We start from the raw sequence: 24,694 nt of genomic DNA on the forward strand, positions 1-24,694 counted from the left end.
CCTCAGGCCCCCTGCCCCCACGCCTCTTTAAGGAAACCAGCCGCCCTGGGGGCTGGGGGGGGGTACACAGAGCAGGGAAACCGAGGAGCCCCAGTTGGCGCTGAGCAGGCAACAGTCGCGAGGAGGGGAGCTGAAACGGTTCTTCCTGGCGTGTGGCCTTGAAGGGGGGTGACCTCTCCAAGCCTCCCTTTCACTCTCCAGCCCTCCTCGGAAGATACCTGACCGGGGAAAGGTGTGCAAAAAAAGGGGGGGGACAAGTCCGCGCGCTTACCTTCTCGGCGCCCGCGGCGGCGGTTGCTTCGTACCGAATTTCCTCCTCCTCCCCCCGCAACGGCCCCTTCCCCACCGCCCCCCCCCCAAAGCCGGCAATCTGTTTTTCCTTAAAGAAGCCCCGTCTGCGTTTTGATTGACTGGCGCCGCGGGATGATTGACACGCGCCAGAGTCCCGACGGCACTTCGGGTAAATATGTTGGTGCTGCTAAGTGGGAGTTGCCTTCCTATTATTTTAGCTGTCACTGGATCAATGTACAACGTCTTCAACTAAGGATCAGGATCCTCCTTTCTCCTCTCTCTCTCTCTCTCTCTCTCTCTCTCTCTCTCTCTCTCTCTCTCCTCCTTCCCTCGCTCCCTCCCTCCCTCCCTCCTTCCTTTCCTTCCTTCCTTCCTTCCTCTTTTTTTTCTCTTCCTTCTTCCCCCTCTCTCTCTTCCCGTGAAGCTTAGCCATGTGGTCAGCCTCCTGCTCGCATCTCCAAACCTACGGACGGAGGCAGAGGGCAGGCGCCCGCCTGGAGCAGCAGCCCCAATGAAACTCCGCGCCGCGGCCGGAGGCTCCTAGCCCGTCCAGGATTTGGGGCAGAGGAAACCGCCTGTTTGCCGACGGTAAGTCCCTCTCCCCTCTCCGCGTCTGCCTTAACCGAAGCTTGGTTGTTGTTTTTTTATTGGGGGGGGCGGAGAAATAGTACCAGAGACCTCTTGGCTTGGCACTCGCAACGGTTGCTTTTGCAAAGACAGCCTGGCCTCGGCTATTCTCCACCTGCCCCTGCAAAAATAAATAAATAATAATCTCTCCTCCCCATATTCTTCTAATTTTGCAGGTTTGTTTGGGGATCCTCGCCTGCCCGCCTTGCGTCTGTTTGTTGGTTCCTCTGGTTTCCTGCTTGTTAGATTTTTGTATTCTCTGTGCATATTCGTTTTTAAATCTAATATCAATATTTCCTTCCTGATTTCGGGTTTGGTTTTCTTTTCGCGGCCGCTGCCGGAGATCAGCCACTTTTTTCAGAAACCTCCGCTTTAAAAAAGGGCAAATACAATTTTTTTAAAAAAATCAGGCCCAGCCAGAGGTCTTGCTTTGCGTATTGATGTCCTTTGAAAATGTAATTAATTTTCACGTGAAGGCGCATTCGTTTATTTCGCGTTTCCCCTTTTCTTGTTATGTTTTAAACAATCTGTCTTCTGGTGGTTGGAGTCTGTTTGTTTGCATGTTCATTTTTATTTTTTGGCGAGGGAAGACGGAGATGTGAGATATGGGGGGGGGGCGGGGAGGAAGTTTGTATTCACATTTGAGCGAGGCACCAGCGTCTGGACTATTCTGTGTAATTACCACGAAAGCCTCTTACTTAATCCGGGGCGATCCTGTTTGAGTAAGCTCCTTCGCTTGGCTCAGGGTCCCCTTCTGCTGCTCCGCTTCCCCCCACTTCCTTCTTTTTTATTTTCTTTTAACGTGCCGGTGGAGTCTTTAAGTGGCACGGTTAAGTAATCTTCCTTGCTCCTAATCTCCTGTAAAGACATTAGAAAACGGGGGGAGGAGGGGGAGGGAGACTTTCCAACGATGCGCAACTACTTTCAAGTCTGTTCCATCAACCCTATTTAGAAATTAGAGACCCATACAGGGAGGGGGGGCAATAAAAGCAACTTGGACTGGCTTCCCCCACCCCAACTCCCCCCGTTTTCTGGTTGTTTGGAAGCTCCTGGATCTTTTCCTAATTTTTCAACCCCCGCTTCTGTTTGGCAGCAGGGAAACCCAGAGTTGGTTGTGGGTTTGTTTGCTCTTTTTCTTTTTTGTTAAATACATCTGGCACCATGTTGGGGCCGGATTACTGCTCAGGCTAAGAAAGACAGCGAGTGTATTTAAACCAGCCTTGATCCTGGCCGTCTAAAGCGGGAGCGAGCCGGGCGCTTTGGCTCCGGATTCGCTGGGTAGCTCCTCTAACGTGTAAATACAATTGCCCGCTGCTCTAATTAAAGCCGCCTCCTTTTCTCCCGCCCCCGGTGGAAGCAATTGTCGTTTTCCTAATAGTGTTGTTGCTGTTATGGTTGATTATATACCATAACATATGCACAAGGATTTACAAACAAAACAAACATATCCGCCCTCCAAAAAAAAAAAGAACTAAGTCCTTTTAAAAAGAGAGACAGTGAGTGAATGTGAAGGAAAAACGGAGAAACGCAGAGAAAATACTTTGTTCTGGGAAGGCTGTCACACGCTCTCCCCAGTCACGCGTGTGACATTTTTGGGATGTGTTTGTTCGTTTCACTGTAAACCACCCCTGAAACCCCAGCCAGGGCAGTATTTAGCCTCAGGCTCCACCAGGGTTGTGTGTGTGTGTGTCTCTGTCTTTCTAAAAACAACAAGCAACGTTCCTTTCTTTCCCAATATTTGTGGGGTTTCGAAATGTCTCGTTTGAGGGGTAGCGGCGGTGGAGTTTGATGGGGTTCCCAGGCTCCAACAATTTTCGATAGAGGGTCAAGAAGGAACCCCATTTCCCTCGCCTAAAAGGAAGGAGGAAGGGAGGGGCGGGTGCAGAGACAGGTGCTCCCCCCGCCACCCACCCAAGGAGTTTTTCGCCCGGCTGGATCGACTGGGCCCGGCTGTCTGTGAACTTGGGTCTGTCCTCATTTCTTTCCGGCGAAGGCTCTTGCCTCGACGGCGAGCCTCTGGGCTTCTGGGGGTCGAGTCTCCCCCGCCCAGCCCCCTCCCCAAGCCGCGGCTTCCCCCTCCTCGCAGCCACCCCACCACTTCGTAAGAAAATGTTGGCAGCCTCCTCCCGTCCTGAGTGCTTCTTCTTCTTCTCCTTCTTCCTTCGCAGGAGCTCGGCCATCTGGGGGGGAGATGGAGTCGCTGGCCGCCGCCAGTCAGCTGGGAACTGGGAGAGACTCTGGCTCCTCCTCCTCCTCCTCGCCCCACTCCAAGCAGGAGCTGCAGCCTTACTCGGGCGCCAGCCCCCTGAAGCCCAACCAAGTCGGGGAGACCTCCTTGTATGGCGTGCCCATCGTGTCGCTCGTCATCGACGGGCAGGAGCGCCTGTGCCTGGCGCAGATCTCCAACACGCTGCTCAAGAACTACAGCTACAATGAGATCCACAACCGTCGGGTCGCGCTGGGGATCACCTGCGTGCAGTGCACCCCGGTGCAGCTGGAGATTCTCCGTCGGGCCGGCGCCATGCCCATCTCCTCGCGGCGCTGCGGCATGATCACCAAGCGGGAAGCCGAGCGCCTTTGCAAGTCCTTCCTGGGCGAGCACAAGCCGCCCAAGCTGCCGGAGAACTTCGCCTTCGACGTGGTGCACGAGTGCGCCTGGGGCTCGCGCGGCAGCTTCATCCCGGCCCGCTACAACAGCTCGCGGGCCAAGTGCATCAAGTGCAGCTACTGCAGCATGTACTTCTCGCCCAACAAGTTCATCTTCCACTCCCACCGCACCCCCGAGGCCAAGTACACGCAGCCTGACGCCGCCAACTTCAACTCGTGGCGCCGCCACCTCAAGCTCAGCGACAAGACGGCCACCGACGACCTCAGCCACGCCTGGGAGGACGTCAAGGCCATGTTCAACGGCGGCACTCGCAAGCGGACCTTCTCCTTACACGGGGCGGGCGGCGGCGGCGGCGGTGGAAGCGCCTCCCATGCGGCCAAGAGCGCCCTTCACCCGCCGCCGCCCTCCTCCACAGACCTGCCCCCGGTGCACAAGAGCCTGCGCTGCAGCGGCGCCGAGGAGCAGCCCGGGGAGCGCGGCGGGCTGGGTTTGCCCGCGGGGGCGCACGGGCCGGCCGCCGCCGTGAGAAGCTACCCGGTCATCCCGGTGCCCAGCAAGGGCTTCGGGATGCTGCAGAAGCTGCCGCCGCCTCTCTTCCCGCCCCCCTACGGCTTCCCCGCCGCCGCCTTCGGGCTGTGCCCCAAAAAGCAGGACGATTCCCTGGGAGGCGCCGGAGGAGGCGACCAGGTCAAAGCCGGTGCTTTGCCGCAGGGCATGTTTTGGGGGCCGCCGCACCCCCACCCGCCCCAGCCTCAGCAGCAGCCGGGGGGCTCGGCTAAGGACAGCGGAGTCTACCCGTCCTTCCCCATGTTCTGGCCGGCCTCCGGGAGCCTCCCGGTGCCGCCCTACCCGGCCCAGAGCCAGGCCAAGGCAGCCGCCACGGCGGTTGTTGTGGCCGCGGCCGCCGCGGCCGCCGCCGCCGCAGTAGAGCCTCTGGGCCTGCGGAGCCACGGCCACGTGGAGCTGGAAGGGTCGGAGCCGTCGGGCAGCGAGCGCAGCAGCGCCACCCCACAGGAAGGCTCGGGCTCCGGGGCCGCCGACGGCGAGCGCTGCTCCAGCGCCCTCTCCAGAGCTGCGGCCGTCGGGGAGGAGGAGCGCTCCGGAGACGAAGCCTTGCTGCCCCCGCTGCCCCTGCCCAGGAAAGGCAGCTACCTGTCGGCCTTCCGCCCCGTCGTGAAAGACGCGGAGAGCATAGCCAAGCTCTACGGGACCCGCGAGGCCTACGGAGGCCCCACCGGCTGCCCGGGCTACCTCTCACCGGACTTCCTCAGCGAGGGTAGCTCCAGCTACCGCTCCCTCTCTCCGGGCAATGACACGGTGGACGAGCCCGAGGTGGACGTCGAATCCAACCGCTTTCCCGAGGACGAGGATGAGGAAGAGGTGCCCGTCGAGGAAGCCGAGGAAGCCTCTCCGCCCCAGCAGCTTCTCTTGACCGAGACCGAGGAGCCTCTTGCAGCCGTTGGCAGCGTCGGCGTCCTGGCGGCCTCGGAGAAGCCTGCGGAGAAGGCCCTGGAGCCCGAAGGGAGCCCCCCGGCCAGGAACAACAGCAGGGGCGGCTATGAGGTGCGAGGAGGGGTGATATGGGGAAGCGGGGTGGGAACCAAGGGCGGCGATGCCAGTTCCTGCCGCCCCTCCCGTCCTCGCCCCGAATTCCACCACGGTGGAGAGAGCGTGAGTCGCTCAGAACTAGGTCTGGGCGGCTCTCCAGCGCCGGAGTGGGAGGTCGCGCGCGCGGCAGGGGGTGTTATTGAGAGACTTTCTCCCAGCCATGGTTGCCAAATGCAGGTGGATGGATGGTTTAGGACAGGACCTCAGGCTTGTGGGACTTTCTACTTCGCTATTCTTGCTGATTTTCCATAACCTTTGCGCAAAATAGTGGTTAAGATGTAGGGAGGCTGGGAACCCAGGCTCAGCCCAGCAATGCATGTTCCTAATCAGACGGGAGCTGGATAAGGACCCCCTGCCCTCCTCCACCCCGTTACTTGATATAAGCAGGCAAGTGGGAAGACGGACCGTTTGTAGTTTGTTAAACAATTGGGAGTCTGAGTCATCCCTGGTCTAGAAGACCAAGAGTAAGAGGAAAGAGTGACCCTGAGCTCCGAGGTTTTGCTCGCGAGTGCAGCTCTGGATTTCCCAAGAGACACACCAAGCACGTGCTTGGGACACCAGCAAAACAGGGACACGCGCTCACAAACCGATATTTTATTTTATTTTTAAGAATTTGTCATTTGATTTAAAAAAAAAAATGCACCGAATTGGTTGTCTGTAGTCGGGGAAAATCATAACTTTGTTAGACTTCCTTTCATCCCACTACGCGCTCTTCTCCCGCTTTTAGTATTGTTTTTATTCTGAGTTACATACTAGACTGGAGGGGTGCATCATAATCTTCTAAATGCTAAGGGCCTCTTAATCTGACCCTGCAGGAGTGCAAGGTTTTACTGAACTCTGATAAAAGAGACTGGGATGCGGGGAGACTCTTCCAAGGGAGAGGGGAAGGAGGTCAGAAACCAATGGTTGGATCCTGCACCAGTCCTCGTCAGAGCAGACCCATGAAAATTAATGAACACGACTAACATAGGTCCATTCATTTCAATGGGTCTACTCTGAGTAAAACTTAATTGCGTGCGACCGAATGGCTTTCAGTTGCGGATTGAAAAGAAGTCTGAGAGGTTTCAAAGTTTTTTATTATTATTATCTGCTCGAGTAGGTTGTGGAATTATTAATATTTTTTTAAAAAAAGATAGGCCAGGCAAGCAAAGGATGCTGGTCTAAGTGCCCCCACTTTAGTTGCAAATTACTTCCCACATTTTCAGGAGAAAGGCCGGGCCGTAGCTCAGAAGTAGTCTAGAAGACCTGTTTTGCATGCAGAAGGTCTCAGGTCGAATCCTGGGACCTCCAGGTAAAGCTAGGAGAGATCCCCGTTTCTCAACCCTGGAGAGCCGCTGCCAGTCAGTGCAAGTAATACTGAGCTAGATGAGCCAATGACCTGACTTGGTATGAAACAGCTTTCCATGTCCCGGGGCAAACTCAGCACAAGTTAGTGAGTCCCTCCTAAATCTGCACTCTTAATAACGCATTGACGGGATATCCATGGGCAAAGAGGGTTGAGCCAGGCCAGCCCTGAACCATGTGATACGATTCTCCATGACTGTACCTGCCTGGGCTGGGAGAAGGCGGTGGATTGACCCTGATCGTAGCCGAAGTGTCAAAACAGTTCCAGTTCCGTTAATTTACGGCTCGGATTTGAAAGTCTGCATCCCACCCGTTGCCAAAAGACCGCAAATGCTGGGAAGGCACCTTGCGCTGTCTTCGGCACCGTGGACAGATCCCAGTTTGCAGCGCCGCGAAGGCTGGGAGTTGGGTTAAAGCTGCTTCCGGACGTCGGAAGACCAGCTGGTGGGCCCCATCTCTCCCGGAATCGAGGGGCAGATGCCATAGCAGGCATCTAATTAGTAAGAAGCCCAGAGGACTTGCCTCGCCCGCCCCAATTTCTCTATGGCAGAGGCGGTGGCTTTGAACCAGGTTGCTCCGGCAACAGCCAAAGGGGCGCACCGAGGCAGCGTTTGCAAAGACGCTTCGAATCAAATGGATTTGGGAAGGAAGCCCTCTCCCCACAGAGAGTTTTAAAATATTGTTTATTTATTTACCGCGTTTCTGGCGCACCTTTTCCTCCAAGGGGCTCCAGGTGTGGTACATAGTTCTCCCCCCCCCCCCATTTAATGCCAACAACAACCCTGTGAAGTAGACTAGGCTGAGTGAAGGCAGGGACTGGCCCGCTGTTGTATGAACTGACCCACTTGCAAAGACCCTAAAAGTCGGAGCGCAGTCCTCAGGCAAGAGACGCTGTGAGCCTGGAGCGAGGCAACGCAAGTTTCTAGTCCTCATCCCGCGCAAAACAGTTGACAAGAGGGAGAGTCAACTGAGGGAGAGTTATCGACGCTAGGAATAAGCGAGATAAAACAATACGAGTAGGGGTCAAGGGACTGCCACAGCGAGGACTGCCCCCCAGCCCGCTTTCTGTGGGGTGGGAGGAGAGCGGTGTCTCGCTTAGTTGAAAGGGAGAGTTCTCCTTTCAATATTAGGAAGTAGGTCTCTCTCTTCCTCTTCCTCTCCCTCCCCATTTTAACTACCTCCGGTGGGACTCGATCACCAGCATGAATCCTCCCTAAATCCACCCCCACCCACCCCCACAGCTTCCTGGGTCCCCACACTCTTTAGACACGAAATGTTTCAGGCACGACCCCTGGGAACTATAAGGACACGGATTACCTAGGAAGAGTCGTCACTCCCTCCACCCCCGGATCTATTGGCTGAAGCTGATAGAATTAAAGTACTGCTAGATTTGAGGAGCTGAGAAAGGGAAGGTGGGGGGTGATGCCGGGTGTGTGTGTGTGCAGGTCAGAGGGGAGAGAAGCTTGCAGGCTTTGGAAAACTCTTGAGTTCCAAGGCTGACTTGGAAGGGGGCTAATTTTCCTCTACCGTCCCCAATAAATATACCTCTAAGAAAATCGCAGCTGAAGTGGCTTTTTCTGTGCTGGACAAGAGACCTTTTACACACACAGCCGCCGAACCCCCCCACTCCTTTCCCTTTCCCCAATGGACAATTAGTTTTCTGAGTTGAGCTGGAGCGGGGTCTTGTTTTCGGAAAAGCTGGGCGGGGGACAAGGAAGAGTTTCCAATTTAGCAGCGTTTGGAACGCTTTTTTGGGGGGGGTGTCTCACTTATTTGCTTTCAGAGAGATTTTCCCACGGCGGCATAACATTAATTAACAAATAGAATAAAAAATAAACAATGGAGCATAGGAAAAATAATAATAAATGTAACTGTTGCGCTGTTTCTTTCGCAGGTGTATCCGCAAGACAGAGAGGATCGGTCGCAAGCTCTCAAAGCCAGCACCCCTCTGGGCCCCCAGACAACCCCTTACCTCTGCACTCCGGAGAGGAATGGTAAGTATGAACCACGTGCCTAGAGATACTTTGAAGCATCAGGGGCGGGATTTTTGTTTGATTCCAAAAGTCTTAATAATTGTCTGAATTGATGTCAAAACGTTTCCACTTCCTTAAAAAAGTAATATTTGGCCAGGCGTTTCAAATAAACCAGGGGTCATTTTAAAAAAACAAAACTTTCACCTGCCAATATTGTTTATCTAATATATTGCTATTGGCTTTATTTATTTTTTTGTGGGGTGGGGGGGAGGGAGAAAATAGACTATGCCCTGCAGGCGTTTAATCAAGCATGCTCTTTCCGGGGGTCGTATTGCAATGTTTTCAACTCTCCAAAGGAGTGACTCTGCAAAACCCACTTCTTTGAAGCGCAGCCGACGCCGCGCGCCCACCCCATAGAAGGAGGGCAGCTGGGAACGCTGCTTGAGGAAGGAGTCGGTGGAGGGGGGTGGTGGTTAGAAAACTGGTGGGATAAAAGCTTCCCAAGGAGCAAGCTCCTTTCTTCGGCAAGGCGATTAGGCTGTCCCCTAAGAAGGCTTTAACGAGGACTTTGTCCTTAATTATGTAATTAAGGATATATCAGGCTCATACTTTCGTTGCCTGTGCTGCAAAATCGGTTTATTCGCTCTAAGAACCAGATAAAGAAGACAATCATTCGACAGCTGAGGATTTGGAGAGCAAGAAATCCTATCAGAACCAAAGGACCGTCTCTCAGCCCAGCCCAGCCCACACCGACCGAGGTAAAATGATGTGCTGACTTTGGAAAAAGGAGGGTGGGCGGCCCTGAAACCAGCCCTTTCCCAACCTAGTGGCCTCCAGGTTTTGCGGACTGCATCACCTCCCAACTTCCTATGGCCCTGCTGGCTGGGACTGATGTGAGTTGCAATCCAAAACAACTGGAGGACACCAGGTTAGCAAAGGTGTTCTTAAAGGCACCTCTTGCCTCGGAGACCTGCCCTGCAGAAGTAGCGGCGCATAGGAGGTGGATCAGAGGATTCCAGGCTGTGCCCCGTGCTCTTGGAGGTGCTTAACCATCCGGCCAGGCCAGTTGTCCCCGTTGGCTAATGGCCAGGTTCAGCTTCAACCAAAGCAGGCTTCCTGGTAGCCGAAATTCGCTGGGATGTGCCCTCATTGCCGCCCCTGTTTTCATTGACCGAGATAATAATAAATTCCTTCACAACTGGAAGAGAAGCGTTGGTTGATGCTAATTGTTAGCGAAAGACTCGGTGCCTAGATTTGCTGGGGCTTCTGGAGTTACAGCCCCTAAAACAGCCTTTCTGGGCTTGGTCCTCTCCAGATGTTTTGGACCTCAAGTCCCACCATCCTCAAGCAGTCATGGCGGGACTCTTTGACCGAAACATCTGGCTGCACTCAGACGACCACAAACTTAGGATAAAAGGGAGCATCAAGACAACCGGGTCTGCTATGAGTCCTGTTCTGGCCAGAGGTTTCACTGAGCCTCTGTACACGGATATGGGCTTTGTAAGTGAAAACTTTGCCGTAGTTCCCACTCATATTCTGTTGACGGGCTGGGAGAGAAATAGCTGTGAGCGGAAGCATTTTTACTATGTACTGTACTCAGTGGCAGTGAAAGGAGTGTTAACTTAGGAGCTGCATTCAACGAAGTCCTACTACGCACAGCAGAGACATTGAGATGGACCAAAGTTAGCCATGCTCATTAATTTCAGTGGGTCAACTCTTGAGTCCAACTGGCATTGGAAACAACCCTTCGTGTCAATAGTGGCTAATATTGACTTCCCAAGTAAATCATGGGGTGTCCCCCCCCCCGGTTTTCTTAACAACTTCAGTTGCTTTGAACTACAATTCCCGCCACCCAGCAGAGCTATATAATGCTGGAAGTGATGGGAGTTGTAGTTGAAATCAGTTGGGGGCGGGGAGTCGCCAGGTTGGCCAAGGCTGTTTAGGGCTGCTTCGATGGGTATAAAACTCCACCCGTCCCAGGGCTTCCGTCTAAAGTTCAATGTGTAATGTAACACGAATGAAACTTCTCGGAAGTAAAAGTGCGTGTGGCGGAGGAGGGAAAGACGTGAGCCAGGATTTATTGGGAGGGGGCGTTATGTTAGGGGGGCTGAACCACAGTTAGCTAAATATTTTTATTGATTTACTACGCCCAAGTGAGCACAGTTCATCTTTTTTCAGAACTGATATATTGGACCGTAGTTAAATAATATAAGGCAGCCCTCCCAGTTTAAAAGGGGAGAAGAAACGCCAGATGTATTGGAGATCTCAGTGAGAGGTTTGCTCTCCCCCCGCCTCCAATACATGGTAAATAAATATTTAAAGTTGAAGTTAGGAAGAGAGAGAGAGAGAACGAAGGAATGGTGACGGTATAGCGAGATGTTACAAATCAAGGCCTCCTTAAACGGGGGAGGGGGGCTGGGACTCCTCGCTGTCTCCCTTCCCGACACCTTCCACGCTTCTCTGTAATTTCGGTGATAAATTTTCCGCGCAAAGGAGCAGCGGGATTTGGCTGGGAAGAAACCGCTTGGTTCCCATTCAAGGGCGGCGGCTGCTCTGCCCCCCCCCCCCATCCCCAGCCAAACCGCCCTCTTGAAATTTTCAGTCGGTAGTTAATTCAGGAGGGCGACACCTGGATCCCCTCGCGGGGCTGTTTCGACGCTTTCTCCTGCCAGAGTCTTTCTCAGCCCCTTTGCAACAACAGCCCGATTTACTCGAGAGCCAGTCCCGGGACTGTCTGTGGGATTTCTTGGAAATCGCCCCCTACCTTAAATGAAAGGTGGCAATGAGTAAGCCATTGGACTCGGTTACACCTTAGGGTCCCACCCCAAGGACCCGGAAACCGCTTAAGCTGCGGTCTGGTTGACGTGGGAACGCAGGTCCTTTGCACTGTCTAACCTTAATGTGCAATTAGTAGCACCCAGCGTTTGGCGCAGTATGCAAATCTTCTGGGTGGCGTTTAGATCTGTGAACGGCCATTCACACGTGCCTATGGTCGGGTGGTGTGTAGGGCTGATGCTGAGCGCAAACTGAGTCTGCAAGGAAGGAGGCGGGTGGGATTTCTAAGCCCATCTTAGTATGCCACTTTTGCCTTTTCAAAGCCATCTTTGTTACGTCTGGTCGTGTGACTAGCGGTGTGGGAGAGATGTCGCCATTATGCCCCTTTTTTCAGACGAGGACTAAAGTGTCCAGTAAATGTGCTCCCAGTTCTGCCGGGTGTGTGCCAGACTTCTAAAATCAGCTGTTACACGCTTTAAGACTCTATACTGTAATATATAGAGTAGGTAAAAAAGAGGTACGACAAGCCTAGCAGGACTCAGGGGAGATGTTAGCGACCGGGTGCAAGCACGGTGTGCCTGGAAGCGATGGCAATGCTAGGAAGGCCGAGTTCACACGTGCGTGAGCATCACTTGACAGCTCCGCTCTTGAATGCCTGAACTGGCTCTGCCTGGTGTCTGAGGCCCTGACAGGTTACGCGAAGCTCTTGCTGTTGGGCCAATGCCGGTCCGTCCACACGTGCATCTCATCGCGTGATATTGGAGGGACGATCGAGGTATTTTCTTTCAACGTGTGCACAAATGTCGAGAAGGACTCAGAGTCTCACAGTAACTTTGATTATCAAATGTATGATAATCTCCACCAACTACATCTCTACTTTTGTTTCCTCCAAGTTGTCCATTGTTACTGCCCGCCAAGGACAGGTGATGGGGCGGGGGGTCCTCTACACTTGGCTCCTCTTGTGCCTTTGCCAGGGTGAGTGTGTGCGTTTTGGGGGGTGAGGGCGGAATCAGCTCTCACCCTTTGCCTTTCCTCTTTCCTGGGCACAGGAGACGAGGTGGTCAGCATTGACGTCACCGGGACTCAACTGGGGGAGAAAGATATTGGGAACCTCGCCAGAGGTAAGAGCGCCTTTTTGGTGGTTTTGCTGGACAAGGGAAGGGGGCGGGGAGAGGAGCGGGGCCTGCGCAAAGAAGGTCGAGGACAATGGGAAGCATCTAAGGATAACTTTAACAAAGGGCTAATCCACAGCGATTCTCCCTCCCGGACCTCCTCCCCTGTTATCTTCTAGCTCAGTTCCCCACCCCCATCCTGGTGCCCTCTCGATGTTGTTGGACTACAGCTCTCATCAGCCCCAGCCTGCTGGAGTCCAACCGAAGTGCTTCTTCGCGCAGCGTGCAGTTAAACTGTGGAACTCACTGCCACTGGAGGAAGTGACGGTCACCAACCTAGATGGCTTTAAAGAGGACTGGATAAATTCATGGAGGAGAGGGCTAATCGGTGACTGCCAGCCAGGAGGACTATATTCTTTCTCCACAGTTGGAGGCAGCAATGCTTCTGAATCTCAGTTGCTGGAAACCAGAGGAGGGGAGAAGGCTCTTATGATTAGATCCTGCTTGTGGGTTTCCCATCTGGTTGGCAACTGTGAGATCCGGATGCTGGACTAGATGGGCCTGATCCAGCAGACTCCTCTTACATTAACCAACTGACCGGGCACCAGACCGGGGAGAGACTATAGCTCTTCTTTTCTTATTAAATACATGCCTTGTTATTTAGGCAAACTCTCTCTCTCTTTTTCCGTCGTCTGCCTATATCCAGTCTCTCTTGTCTACACTCCGTAGCCCAAACGTCTCCCTCGCTCTTCAGTCATCAGATGAAGCAAACGCGCTCCCTCCCGCATTTCGCTACCCCCCCCCCGTTTTTCATTCACGTTTCTAGGTCAGGAGACCCTGTTGGCTCGCCTGCCTGTCTTAATGTAGATTTGAGAGGGACGTATTAGCAGCGATTCCTTGAGATCTGTGGTCCATCGAACCTAATTTCTAGATCTATCTATCCATCTCTGGGGCGGCGGGGGGGGGGGGGCGTGGAGCCCGTTCATAATGCGCATTGACAGCCTCGCTATGGGTTTCTGCTGTGGTATGGAAAGGAGAAATTTAAAGGGTCTTTTGTCAGTATCCAAGCAGCAGAGTGAGATGGGTGGTTCCTCACCGGGTCAGGGCGCATCTGGAAGGAGGATCTTTACCTCCCCAGCCCAGATTTGCAGCTTGGGTTCAAGGAAGCCCGCTGACCTAGGAATCAAGGGGCTTAATTCCGAGTAAACAGGCGTTGGACTGCGCTGGTAGTGAAGATGCATTGGTGTATTTGTTTTGATTTCATTTTCTTTTAAAATAGCAACAACCCGAAATTAATAGAATAGCTTTTGACTAATTTAAATGCCCTAGCTGTCAATCTCTCTCTCTCTCTCTCTCTCTCTCTCTCTCTCTCTCTCTCTAATAAAATCTCTTATATTAGAGTTGGACTAGATGACCTTTGAGGTTCCTTCCAGCTCTACAATTATATGATTCCCCATGGGGAAACGAGAGGGTTGGGGTCCACCTACCCTGACTCTCCCTCTGGGCTCAACCCAATATTCTTTTCTTCACAGATGAGTTGCAAAAACTCCTCATGGAGCAAATGGAGCTGAGGAAAAAACTGGAACGGGAATTCCAAAGTCTGAAAGGTATACCCACCGCCGCCTTATGTCTCTGTAAAGGGCCGCTGTTTCTACAACGATTGCAAATAAAACATTTTATAAGGGGGAAATTGCATGAAGCGGATTGCAATTAATGGATTGTAGACCATCCGATTAAAATGTACGCAAAAGGCCAGGGGAGACACGTTGGTTCATAAGGGAAAGAAAAAGAAACCTCTAAAATCCACAACAGGGCAATACCTTTATTAGGAACAACGAACATTTTTAGGAAAGAGTGCGGATGCTTTGGAGTTCTCCAGAATTCTTCATCAGGCAATCTTGCATTCTACCTGATGAAGAGTTCTGGAGAACACTGAAGCTCGCCACTGTTTTGTAACCTTTCGGTCGGTCCTAATAAAATTTAGTTGTGGGTTTTGAAGACTAAATGCGGGGTTCACTTGCGAAGTTTGCATTGGCGTACTTGCCCAAACGGGTCTTTGCCTGCCCTTTGCAGTTGAGCGCAACCCTTTCCAAGTCCGAGCTGACCGGCAAGCTGTCAGCATCTTTAGGGGAAATCGGAGTTCAGCCAATTGAAGGCGCCAGGAATTGATATCGGACATTCCGCGCTCTTGCCATGGCTGAAGCAGCCGATCGATTATTAATTTGCTAAATTATAGGTTAACTCTTTCGCGCCTTTGCAGAGTTTCTGCTTGGCTCGAATGGTTTGGAGCCGAACTGCTGTATCTGTAAGGCGGATTCTTTGGAGGTACCTGGACTTCTCACTCCGAAAGGCAGGGGGAATTGTAGGAGAGAGAGAGAGAGAGAGAGAGAGAGAGAAAGAGGAATCTCCTCTTCCATTCATTCCCACAATCCTCTTTACCTGGGAGTAATTCCCATTAAACGCCCTCAGTTCTGGGAAGTGGGTTCCATGGAAATTAATTTGACTCACTTCCGAGTAACCGAGATATCGATGTTATTGAAGGGTGTGGAGAGCGTCATCCTCGTCGGGTGTTTAATCTGTAGTTGAACTGGAATTAAATCTTGTCCTGCCCTCTAAAATAGCAGGACCGCTCCTTTCCTCATAAATTACGAGCGTAAAGAATTTAAGACTCGTTATAATTATGAGGTTTAAAATTATTGTTAACAGCTACGATGAAAGGAGGGTAACAACAACAACAACAACAACAACAACAACAACAATAACAAAAGGACTGAAAATCGCTTTTCATGCAGGTGAAGCGGGCATACCTCCATTCATACATCGCCCCTCAATTATTCTGTTTGAGAGATCTTAAAGATGGAGGAAGTGTCACTCAGCCCATGCATTTCGAAGGGTGTTTGATTCGGGTTGCGGACTCCTATAGCGAGGTTGCTGCAAGGCGGGTGCAACTATTAGATACGCCACCCAGACTTTTCTCCAACTTTTCAAGCCTAGCTGGGCGGGGATGGAGAAGGGTCTCGGGCAGAGGAGGCGAGAGGGCCTGGATTTGGGCTCGGTCTTCAATGTCGCCCAGACCTCCTTAGCTTTTGTCTTCACAACCGCTTTCAAAACTGTTCGCTTGTTTACAAGAGCGGCTGCTCCTCCGCCCTCCTTCACACATTGTCTTTTAAGGGAGGTCAGACGCCAAGATTCCTTTAAAGGACAGCAGAGGAGCGCAGAGCGAGAAAGAACCCGGGATTAGAAGAAAAAGCGCCTCTGAAATGCTTTCTCTGTATTCTTAATTGATTGTGCGAGTAAACCCCATGAGTTAATCCGGATTAATACGGGAGTGCTTGTCCCTGAAAAATAAACGTTGAAATGGAGAGTGGGGATTAAAGGAAAAGACACCTTTGAAATTGTTTTTCTGGGAGAAGCGGGGTGGGGTGGGGCGGGACGGCGAAAGGAAACTACCAATTAATCCAGATTAATACAAACCGGAGGTACCACTGTATATGGAAGGGAGGTGCCTTTGCACTTTTAAAAGGAAAAAAAGAAGCCAGTTTAAATGAAAACCTATAAACGAAAAAGCATGTCTGAAATTGTTTCTGTGTCTTTTGGATTGTGGCGGGGGTCTGCAGTTAATCCGGATTGATACATTCAGAAGCGCGGGAACAACGTTTGCATATATTCGCTTCGCCGGATTTCCTTTTTCCCGGGAATAACAGATCCCTTTTTAAACCCCACAGATAACTTTCAAGACCAGATGAAGAGGGAACTGGCCTACCGCGAAGAAATGGTGCAGCAGCTGCAAATTGTGCGGGGTACGGGGATGGTTTTCCCTCCTCCTCCTCCCTCTCCTACCCCATAATTACCCAAGCCAGAGCTCGCAAGTAAAGCCAAACTAGGAGAAGCCACCCTTCCCTTTCTGTTTGCTAAAGGATGACGACTATAAATAATAGTGGAATTTTGGCTCAGTGGCAGAGCCTCCCTGCCTGGGACCCTGGAGAGCCAGTGTGGTGTAGTGGTTAAGAGCGGTAGTCTCATAATCTGGTGAACCAGGTTCGATTCCCCGCTCCTCCACATGCAGCTGCTGGGTGACCTTGGGCCAGTCACCCTTCTCTGAAGCCTCCCAGCCCCACTCACCTCACAGAGTGTTTGTTGTGGGGGAGGAAGGGAAAGGAGAATGTTAGCCGCTTTGAGACTCCTTCGGGTAGTGATAAAGCAGGATATCAAATCCAAACTACTCTTCTTCTGCCAGCTCCTGCAGACAATACTGAGCTAGAGGGACCAATGGGTCTAAGACAGTAAGATGCTCCTAATAATATGTGGCCACCTAAGTGTTTCTGCTTGTTTCCAAGACTTGCTTCAGATCGCTCCCCCTCCACAGGATTGCTGTGGGTCAGAGTGGGCGTTCCAACCTTTTCTTTAAGCTCCTAAATCTCATAGGCAGAGTCAGCCCATGGGTCCATCATGATGAAGCTCAGGGATGTTTTTTTTAATATAAATATAGGTTTGTTGATTTCCAATGTATAGCAACAATGATACAAAAATGGCGGGGAGGGAATACAACTAGTTCAGTTTTGCTGACACTGCTTGGTAATGGCTCTCTAGGTTTATTAGACAAAGGACTTCCCGGTCCTACCTGGAGATGCCATGGGGATTGAATCTGGGACCTTTTGCAAGCAAGGAGGATGCTTGACTGCTGAGCTAGACCCTTTCCTAGAGCAAAATGGCATTGCTTTTGCTGCAAGAAGTTAGCAGGCCAAGCTCCCCTTGCAAATTGTTTGCTGCTACAATAAAGGTAAAGGGACCCCTGGCCAATAGGTCCAGTTTTGGCTGACTCTGGGGTTGCGGTGCTCATCTCACTTTACTGGCCGAGGGAGCCGGCGTACAGCTTCCGGGTCATGTGGCCAGCATGACTAAGCTGCTTCTGGCGAACCAGAGCAGCGCATGGAAATGCTGTTTATCTTCCCGCCAGAGCGGTACCTATTTATCTTCTTGCACTTTGACGTGCTTTCAAACTGCTAGGTTGGCAGGAGCAGGGACCGAGCAACGAGAGCTCACCCCGTCGCGGGGATTCGAACCGCCAACCTTCTGATCAGCAAGTCCTAGACTCTGTGGTTTAACCCACAGTGCCACCTGTGTCCTGTAGCACTGCTACAATAAGCCTTAGCAAAGCCTCTCCAGCCTCCTTAAAAACTTCAACAGTTGTTGCTTTTCACTTTCTTTGGAGTCACAAGTGAAAGGCAGGATTCTTGTCCCCTTTCCGCTGAGCTGTCAAAGCATATTGTAAGGCAGTGTTTTCCAAATTTGGGTCAGTTTTTGGACTACAGTTCCCATCATCCCTAACCATTGGTCCTGCTAGCTAGGGTTGATGGGAGTCGTAGTCCAAAAGCAGCTGGAGACCCAGGTTTGGGAAACACCAGTGTAAGGGAAGGCAGATTATTGGGGCCTTGAGAGATGAAAGGCAGTGTGGCCAGATAGGCTGTGTGTGGATCAAATACCCTTTCATTCCCTCTCCCAAATCTCCACCCACCCACTCTCCTCTTTTCTTTCCAGATACCCTGTGCAATGAGCTGGACCAAGAAAGGAAAGCTCGCTACGCCATTCAGCAGAAGCTAAAAGGTTGGTTGGAAATGCGGGAAACTTCCCCCTCAAACTGCTGGTTTGGTGGGGCAGTATCGTCTGTATTTTATACATCGTCAGAGTTTCGTGTCTCTGCAAAAACGTCTCACCGGAGGGACTCCCCTCATCAGTATCAATGTAGTTATTCAATAGCAACAGCAATATCTTGAGTATACTGATATGTATATTATCAGATTGTCAGCATCATCAGATCCATTTAAATTATCTCCCACCTTTGCTCCAAGAAGCTGGACAAACTAAAACAACAGCAGCAGCAGCAGCAGCAGCAACAATATTATTTGTACCCCATCCATCTGACTGGGTTCCCCCAGCCACCCCAGCATAAGCAGAATATAGTTCTCCTCCCCATTTTATCCTCACAACAAGCTTGCAAGGTAAGGTAGGCTGAGAGATGGTGACTGGCCCAAGGTTACTCAGAGACCTACATGGCTGTGTGTGAGGATCTGAACCCGGGTCTCCTAGTCCAGGACTCTAACCACTGCACCACACTGACACAGATTATGCTCAGGGGCTTGTTTGGAGCAGAATAGGCGCAATAGGCATCAATCTTGTGTATGGGACCTTTTCATTAGTCAAAGTGCCTCACAGATTGATGGTCTCTGTCTCCCTTTGAACAGCCCACAAAGGAACTAATGCTGGATTAGGACCTGGAAGACAGGGGTTCAGATCCCCACTTGGACATGAAGCTCACGGCCAGACACTGCCTAACCTACCTCACAGGATTGTTGTGAGGTTTAAATTGGGGGGGGGGGGGAAGGAAACCATGTACACCACCTTGAGTTCATTGGAGGAAAGGTGGGATATACCGTAAATGCAGCCAATCAATCAATCAATCAGGCAGGTCAGCTTGTTTCCAAGGCTCATTTCATTTGGGCAATAAGCAGCTCCATTCTATGCACATTTACTCGCAAGCAAGTGCCACAGATTTCAGTGACATTTGAAGGCCACTGTCTCTTAACCACTTACCTGGAAGTAAAGCCCCACTGAACTCACCAGGATGTGCTTTTGTCTAGGCAAGCAGTCTTTACCAACCTGGTGGCCTCCAGGTGTTTTGAGCAGCAACTCTCATCAGCCCCAGCCTGCTGAGTTGCAGTCAAAAACTCCTGGAGGGCACCAAGCTGGCCCTATACCAACATATAGGATTATGCCTTTTAAGAAAGTATAAGGCATTTATGCCTCTTTTTTCCTCCTTCGAAGTTTCTGCAGTTTCTTGTCCTTCAGTCATGGAGGTGAAGATACAGAGAGGGAGGGTGGTTTGATACATTTTCAAGCCAGGTTATTAATAATAACAACAATATAAATATAAATACTATTTTAATAAAACCGAGAGGTAAGATTTAAAAGGGATGTATGGTTGTTGACAATGATGAAGATGAAGATAATAATAAAAACTTATTTATATGCTGCCCATCTGACTGGGCTCCCCCAGTCACTCTGGGCGACTTTCAACAAATTAAAACACAATGCAACATCAAACATAAAAAACTTCCCTGAACAGGGCTGCCTTCAGATGTCTTCCAAAAGTCAAAGGATTGTTTATCTGTTTGACATCTGGTGGGAGGGCATTCCACAGGGCAGGAGCCACTACCAAGGAGGCCCTCTGCCTGGTTCTCTGTAGCCTCACTTCTCTCAGTGACAGAACTGCCAGAACAGAACCTCAGAGCTAGATCTTAGTGTCTGGGCTGAATGACAAGGGTGGAGCCGCTCCACCCCCAGATTGCATGGACCTCAAGAAGATTAAGCCTCCCTGGCTGTGATCTTGAAGGGTTTGGGGCCCTAAGGGTGTGTGCAATGGGGTTCCTGGATGCTCAATTGCTTAGGAAGAGCTGGGAAGATAGAGGGTCCCCCTCCCCGTATTGCATTACCCCTGGCTCTGAGGATGCCTAGTCAATGTGTCAAGATTCCCCCTCACCCCCAACAACAACACTCAGCTGTCAAGGAGTTTTAATCTGTGCTTGGCCACATAATCATAGAATCAAACCCACTGAAATGCAGTCTATTGTTGTTTTAACTTTGTGAAACTTTTAAACTGTTAGTTTTTCTTATTGATAATGACATTGTTTTATCTTTTTTGTAAACCGCCTTTAGATTTGCTTTTTGCTTTTACAATCAAGCGGCCTATAAATTTTACGAAATAAAGCAAAAAACAACAACACGGATTTTAACACCCCGTTTCCACCCATGAGAAATTAGTGTTGGGGCGCGGGGGTTTGGCATGTGGGACGACTTACTCTGCGTTTGACTCTCTCTCTCCCTCTCTCTCTCCCTCTCCCTCTCCCTCCCTCCCTCCCTCCCTCCCTCCCTCCTGCATCCCGCTCCACAGAGGCTCACGACGCGCTGCACCACTTCTCCTGCAAAATGCTGACTCCCCGCCACTGCACCGGGAACTGTTCCTTCAAGCCTCCTTTGCTGCCCCAGTGAGCAACCCTCCCCACATCCAGCGCCCTCCCTCCCCGCAAAAGTCTGGGGCCGAAGCCGTCGCTGCTAGAGAAGCGTGGAAGCGGGGTGGGGGAGGGAGGGGCGTGCGTGCCACACAAACTCAGACTCACGAAATCCTGGACGGGGAGGACGCCCGCGAGACACTAAGCCATGCCTGAATCGAAAGAAGCAGAGCTGTGTAAATAAGAAAAGGCGAGGGAATCCGGAGTGACCTGCGCTCCATTCCCCGCCCCCGTCGTGTAAATAGAGGCTGCGTCCGATTGTTCCGCCGATGGCATCGGGACCACAGGCAGACTGAAAAGACCTCGGAGAGGGTGGAGGGTAAGGAAGGCGGGAGAGGGGGCGGAGGCGAGCTCCTTTGACTTGGGGGGGGGGTGAGGCGGGGAGTCACCCCAGCGCCCCGCTCCGCCCAGCCCAGTTCCTTGGCCGGCCTCCGCCTCTCTCTCTCTCTACATCTTCTTCCACTTTTTGGGTCCACGCCTCTCCACCCTGGCACAGACTTGGTCTGCGGGGGGGGGGGGGGCTTCCAAGTGGCGATGTGCAATGGATAGAAGAAGCGTACTGTGATTTCCCCGACTCCCCTCGTCCAGTATTCGTTACGATTCTTTATTTATTTATTTGCTGGTTTATTTATTCTGTATATTTATTTATGTTCCCAGCTCCCTCGACCATCATCTCTTGTAAACTGTTGATGTATAACAGCACTTTAAAGACAGAGGCCGGCGATCGGGACATACGCCTGGCGCCCCCGCCCCCCCCCCAAAAATCATCGCCAGCGTCGGCCGCTCCCAGAACAGACTCTCCTCCCCCCGCCCCCCTAGTTGTTCCCGGGGAAATTTGTCAGGTGTTCGTTTTTGGGTTTTGTTTCCCCCCCCCCCCCGTTTTTGTTTGGTTCTTGTTTAATAAAATTCGACTTTTGAACAAAGCAGCGAACTTCGAAAAGCCACACGTGATCGGTGATGGATTTATTATTGGGGGAAGAAGGAGGGACCAGATCGAGGTTCTGAGCATCTGAAATCGTCTCTCTCTCTCTCTTTGCAAAATATAGACAACAGTTTTTCATCATCAGTTAGGCTCCCTTGCAGCGGTGGAGCTGTGAGGTCATTTTAGATGCTGGACTCCTAGGAGCCAACTCTTAGGGACCTAGGGGTTTTCGGGCCCCCAATGAAATATTTGAGGGGGCCAGGTTCCCCCCCCCCAAGTTGATGGGCCTTGCCATTCAAATACTGTGCGTGCACTGCGTCATGTGATCGATTATGTGGGGTGGGGCTTACCTGCCCTCCCCCAATATTTATTCCAAGTTGGCACCCCTAGCTGGACTTGATGAATTTACGCGGGACCCCTCTTTTGAGGTATGAGGGTTCCCCATCGCTTCCTTGTGGCATTTCCAGCTCATGTAGCCGGGAGACTCCTCCAAAGTCGTGCCTTGACAGCACCCCCGCTTGAATCCTGACGTTTCAAGTCGAATACTGAGCGAGACCAATGGTCCATCAAGCTCAGTAGAGTCCACACTGACAGGCAGCAGCTCTCTCTAGAGTTTCAGACAGGAGTCTCTCCCAGTCCTCCCTGGAAATCTTGCCAGGGATTGAGTCTGGGAACTTCTCCTACCGTGAGCTGAGGTCCTTCCTTAAGCTGTGATCCCTGCATTGCAGGAGGTTGGGCTTGATGATGAGGCCTTTCCTTTTTTTATATAATAATTTTTATTGGTTTTTTAACAATGATGAGGCCTTTCCAATTCTATGATTCCTGTAAAGATCAAATAGGATTTCAGCCCTCCTATCAAGGGCAGGTTTAAACAGGAATAGAGGAGTCTTCTTTAGACTGAGTTAGCACACATCTAGCTCAATATTGCCCACATTGGCTGACAAAGGCTTTCCAGGGTTTCAGATCCGCAGACATTTGCAGCTTTACCTGGAGATACAGAAGAATGGGCATGCGACGTTCTGCTTGCAGAACAGATGCTATAGCACTGAGCTATGGCCCTTAGGTGCTGACTGGTTTGCCGGAATCTCCTGTTTGACCAGCTAGTAAGCCAAGCCCGCAACTCTGCCTGAGCTGCGTTTGGGAGAGCAGCTGCGGGGGGGAGGGGAGGCCAGGAGTGATTCATGGGAAACGCCTGCAGCTCAGTGGTGAGCGTCTGCTTTGCCCCAGGTTCAATCGGCCTCATCTCCAGGTAAGGTTTGGAGTGTTACTTGTCTGAAAATCCTTGACAGCAGCTGCCAGTCCGTGTAGACAATGCTGAGCTAGATGGACCAGTGATCTGTGTTGCATTCTCCTGGGCCAAACCGGATAAGCTGCCTCGGACGATCCTAAACCACTTTATTACTTTCCTTCCACCTTTGCTTGTTCGCAGCTCCTGGGGAACAAATATAAGCGATCTCCTGCCTGGAGCCCTGTGCTCATATCTGCCTCCTCCTTTTCTGCAGCATCGGATTGCTGCCCCTCCCCAAACTTGCCTGTTAGATACGAATTAAAAGAAACTTGAGAAAAGCCGCCTTTCCTGCTTAGCGCAATTCCTCAAGCGCTCGCTATACTTTCTTTGGCCAGCAGAGGGCGCCGGAATCGGATCCCCTGGGCGGGATTAATAGTAGTAGTAGTTGTAGCAGTAATAATAATAATAATAATAATAATAATAATAATAATAATAATAATAATAATAATAATACCACCTTGTGAGTTTCCCTAGCCACTCTGGTCAACTTCCAGCAAAATATAAAAAATAATAAAATATCAAACATTAAAAATCTTCCTTATTCAGGCCTGCCTTCAGGTGTCTTCTAAAAGTTGCGTAGTTCTTTATCTCCTTGACATCTGATGGGAGGGCAAAAGTGAAAAGATTCCATTGTGTATTGAACCAGGGATGTTCAGATAGAAGGCAGTTGCTCCACTGCTGAGTCACAGCTTCTCTTTTGCTCCCGCTACTCACTTCCTAGTCTTCCTCTCACAGCTTAATTTGAACCAAGTCACAGCATATTTTAAGCCCTGGGCCCCTTGGCGAAAGCAGGGCTTGCTGCTGGGATGTGTGACGGAAAGAGCCTTTGAGCATGTGCAGAGTTCATTTTTCTAATTTCTGAACAGCCATGGCCTGACACTCTCTCTCTTCATTGCAAAACCTCTAAAATTAGAAAGAAGGCAGAATATTGAAGTGGGAAGAAACCCCCAGAAGTTGTCCTTGGAGGGATCAAACATAGGAAGAGGTGGGTGGGAGATGGCCATCTAGGGGCCACCCATAATTCTACCCCTGGAAATAAATCTATCCAATAAGTTAGAGGCTTCTGTGGTGGTTCAACAGATGCTTAATAACATCATTAGTTTTGATACTGTCACCAGAAAATAGGTGTGTGTGTGCCTTTGTGGTGTAGTGGTTAAGAGCGGTAGACTCATAATCTGGTGATCTGGGTTCGCTTCCCCACTCCTCCACATGCAGCTGCTGGGTGACCTTGGGCCAGTCACACTTCTCTGAAGTCTTTCAGCCCCACTCACCTCACAGAGTGTTTGTTGTGGGGAGGAAGGGAAAGGAGAATGTTAGCCGCTTTGAGACTCCTTTGGGTAGTGATAAAGTGGGATATCAAATCCAAACTCCTCCTCCTCCTCCTCCTCCTCCTCCTCCTCCTCATCCTCTTCTTCTTCTTTTAATGGCCTAACACCCTGTCTAAAGGACTCAGCGTCCCCCAAGTTCGTTTTCGGTCAGAGACGAATGAGCTGAGGCAGGGTCCAGAGAAAGGAAGGCTGATTTTTATTTTTTGTTGCAACAGAGTCCGCCCCGCCCTTGCAAGGAGGTGAGGGACCAAGAATAAAGTGTGACATCTCTTTTAAAGGTTTGAAATTTTGGTGTAGAGAAGAAGGACATCCTCTTTAAAACTCAGCGTCACAAGGGCAAAATGTCAGAAATAAGCATAAGGTGGGGTTCCAATGGCTCAGGCAAGTCAAGGTGAGACATTCCTGAGGGTTAACAAGTTTTACATAGTTCCAGACAGAGTTTACACAAACCATTAATATTGGAAATAGGATTTCCTGAGGTTCCTTTGATATGACAACCAGGGTGCCCAGCAGGACCTGGAGATCCTTTCAGGTGACACAGCTGGGCAAATAGTACAATATTTCAAGACAATTGACACATATAAACTAAAAGGTGGGGAGGAAAACCCCTCAGGTACTTCCTGCGTGGTGTAGTGGTTAAGAGGGGTGGACTCATAATCTGGTGAACCATGTTTGATTCCCCACTCCTCCACATGCAGCTGCTGGGTGACCTTGGGCCAGTCACACTTCTCTGAAGTCTCTCAGCCTCACTC

The 24,694-nt window shown here is 51.1% G+C and overlaps 1 protein-coding gene across 1 annotated transcript; it reads left to right on the top strand.

Moving 5' to 3' along the window:
• Positions 1-3,109: 3,109 nt before the first annotated feature.
• On the top strand, positions 3,110-20,705 carry SKOR1 (SKI family transcriptional corepressor 1; the record flags this gene model as incomplete). The annotated part of the gene is made up of 8 exons (XM_083710767.1): positions 3,110-5,089; positions 8,373-8,472; positions 9,102-9,209; positions 12,276-12,347; positions 13,871-13,945; positions 16,064-16,138; positions 17,877-17,942; positions 20,287-20,705. 8 exons carry the CDS (start codon positions 3,110-3,112, stop codon positions 20,382-20,384), a joined length of 2,574 nt encoding a protein of 857 aa, XP_083566893.1. The 3' UTR covers positions 20,385-20,705.
• Between the last annotated feature and the right edge of the window lie 3,989 nt (positions 20,706-24,694).

This window comes from Podarcis gaigeae (assembly GCF_964106915.1).
Source record: "Podarcis gaigeae genome assembly, chromosome: 14".
Classification (NCBI taxonomy): domain Eukaryota; kingdom Metazoa; phylum Chordata; class Lepidosauria; order Squamata; family Lacertidae; genus Podarcis; species Podarcis gaigeae.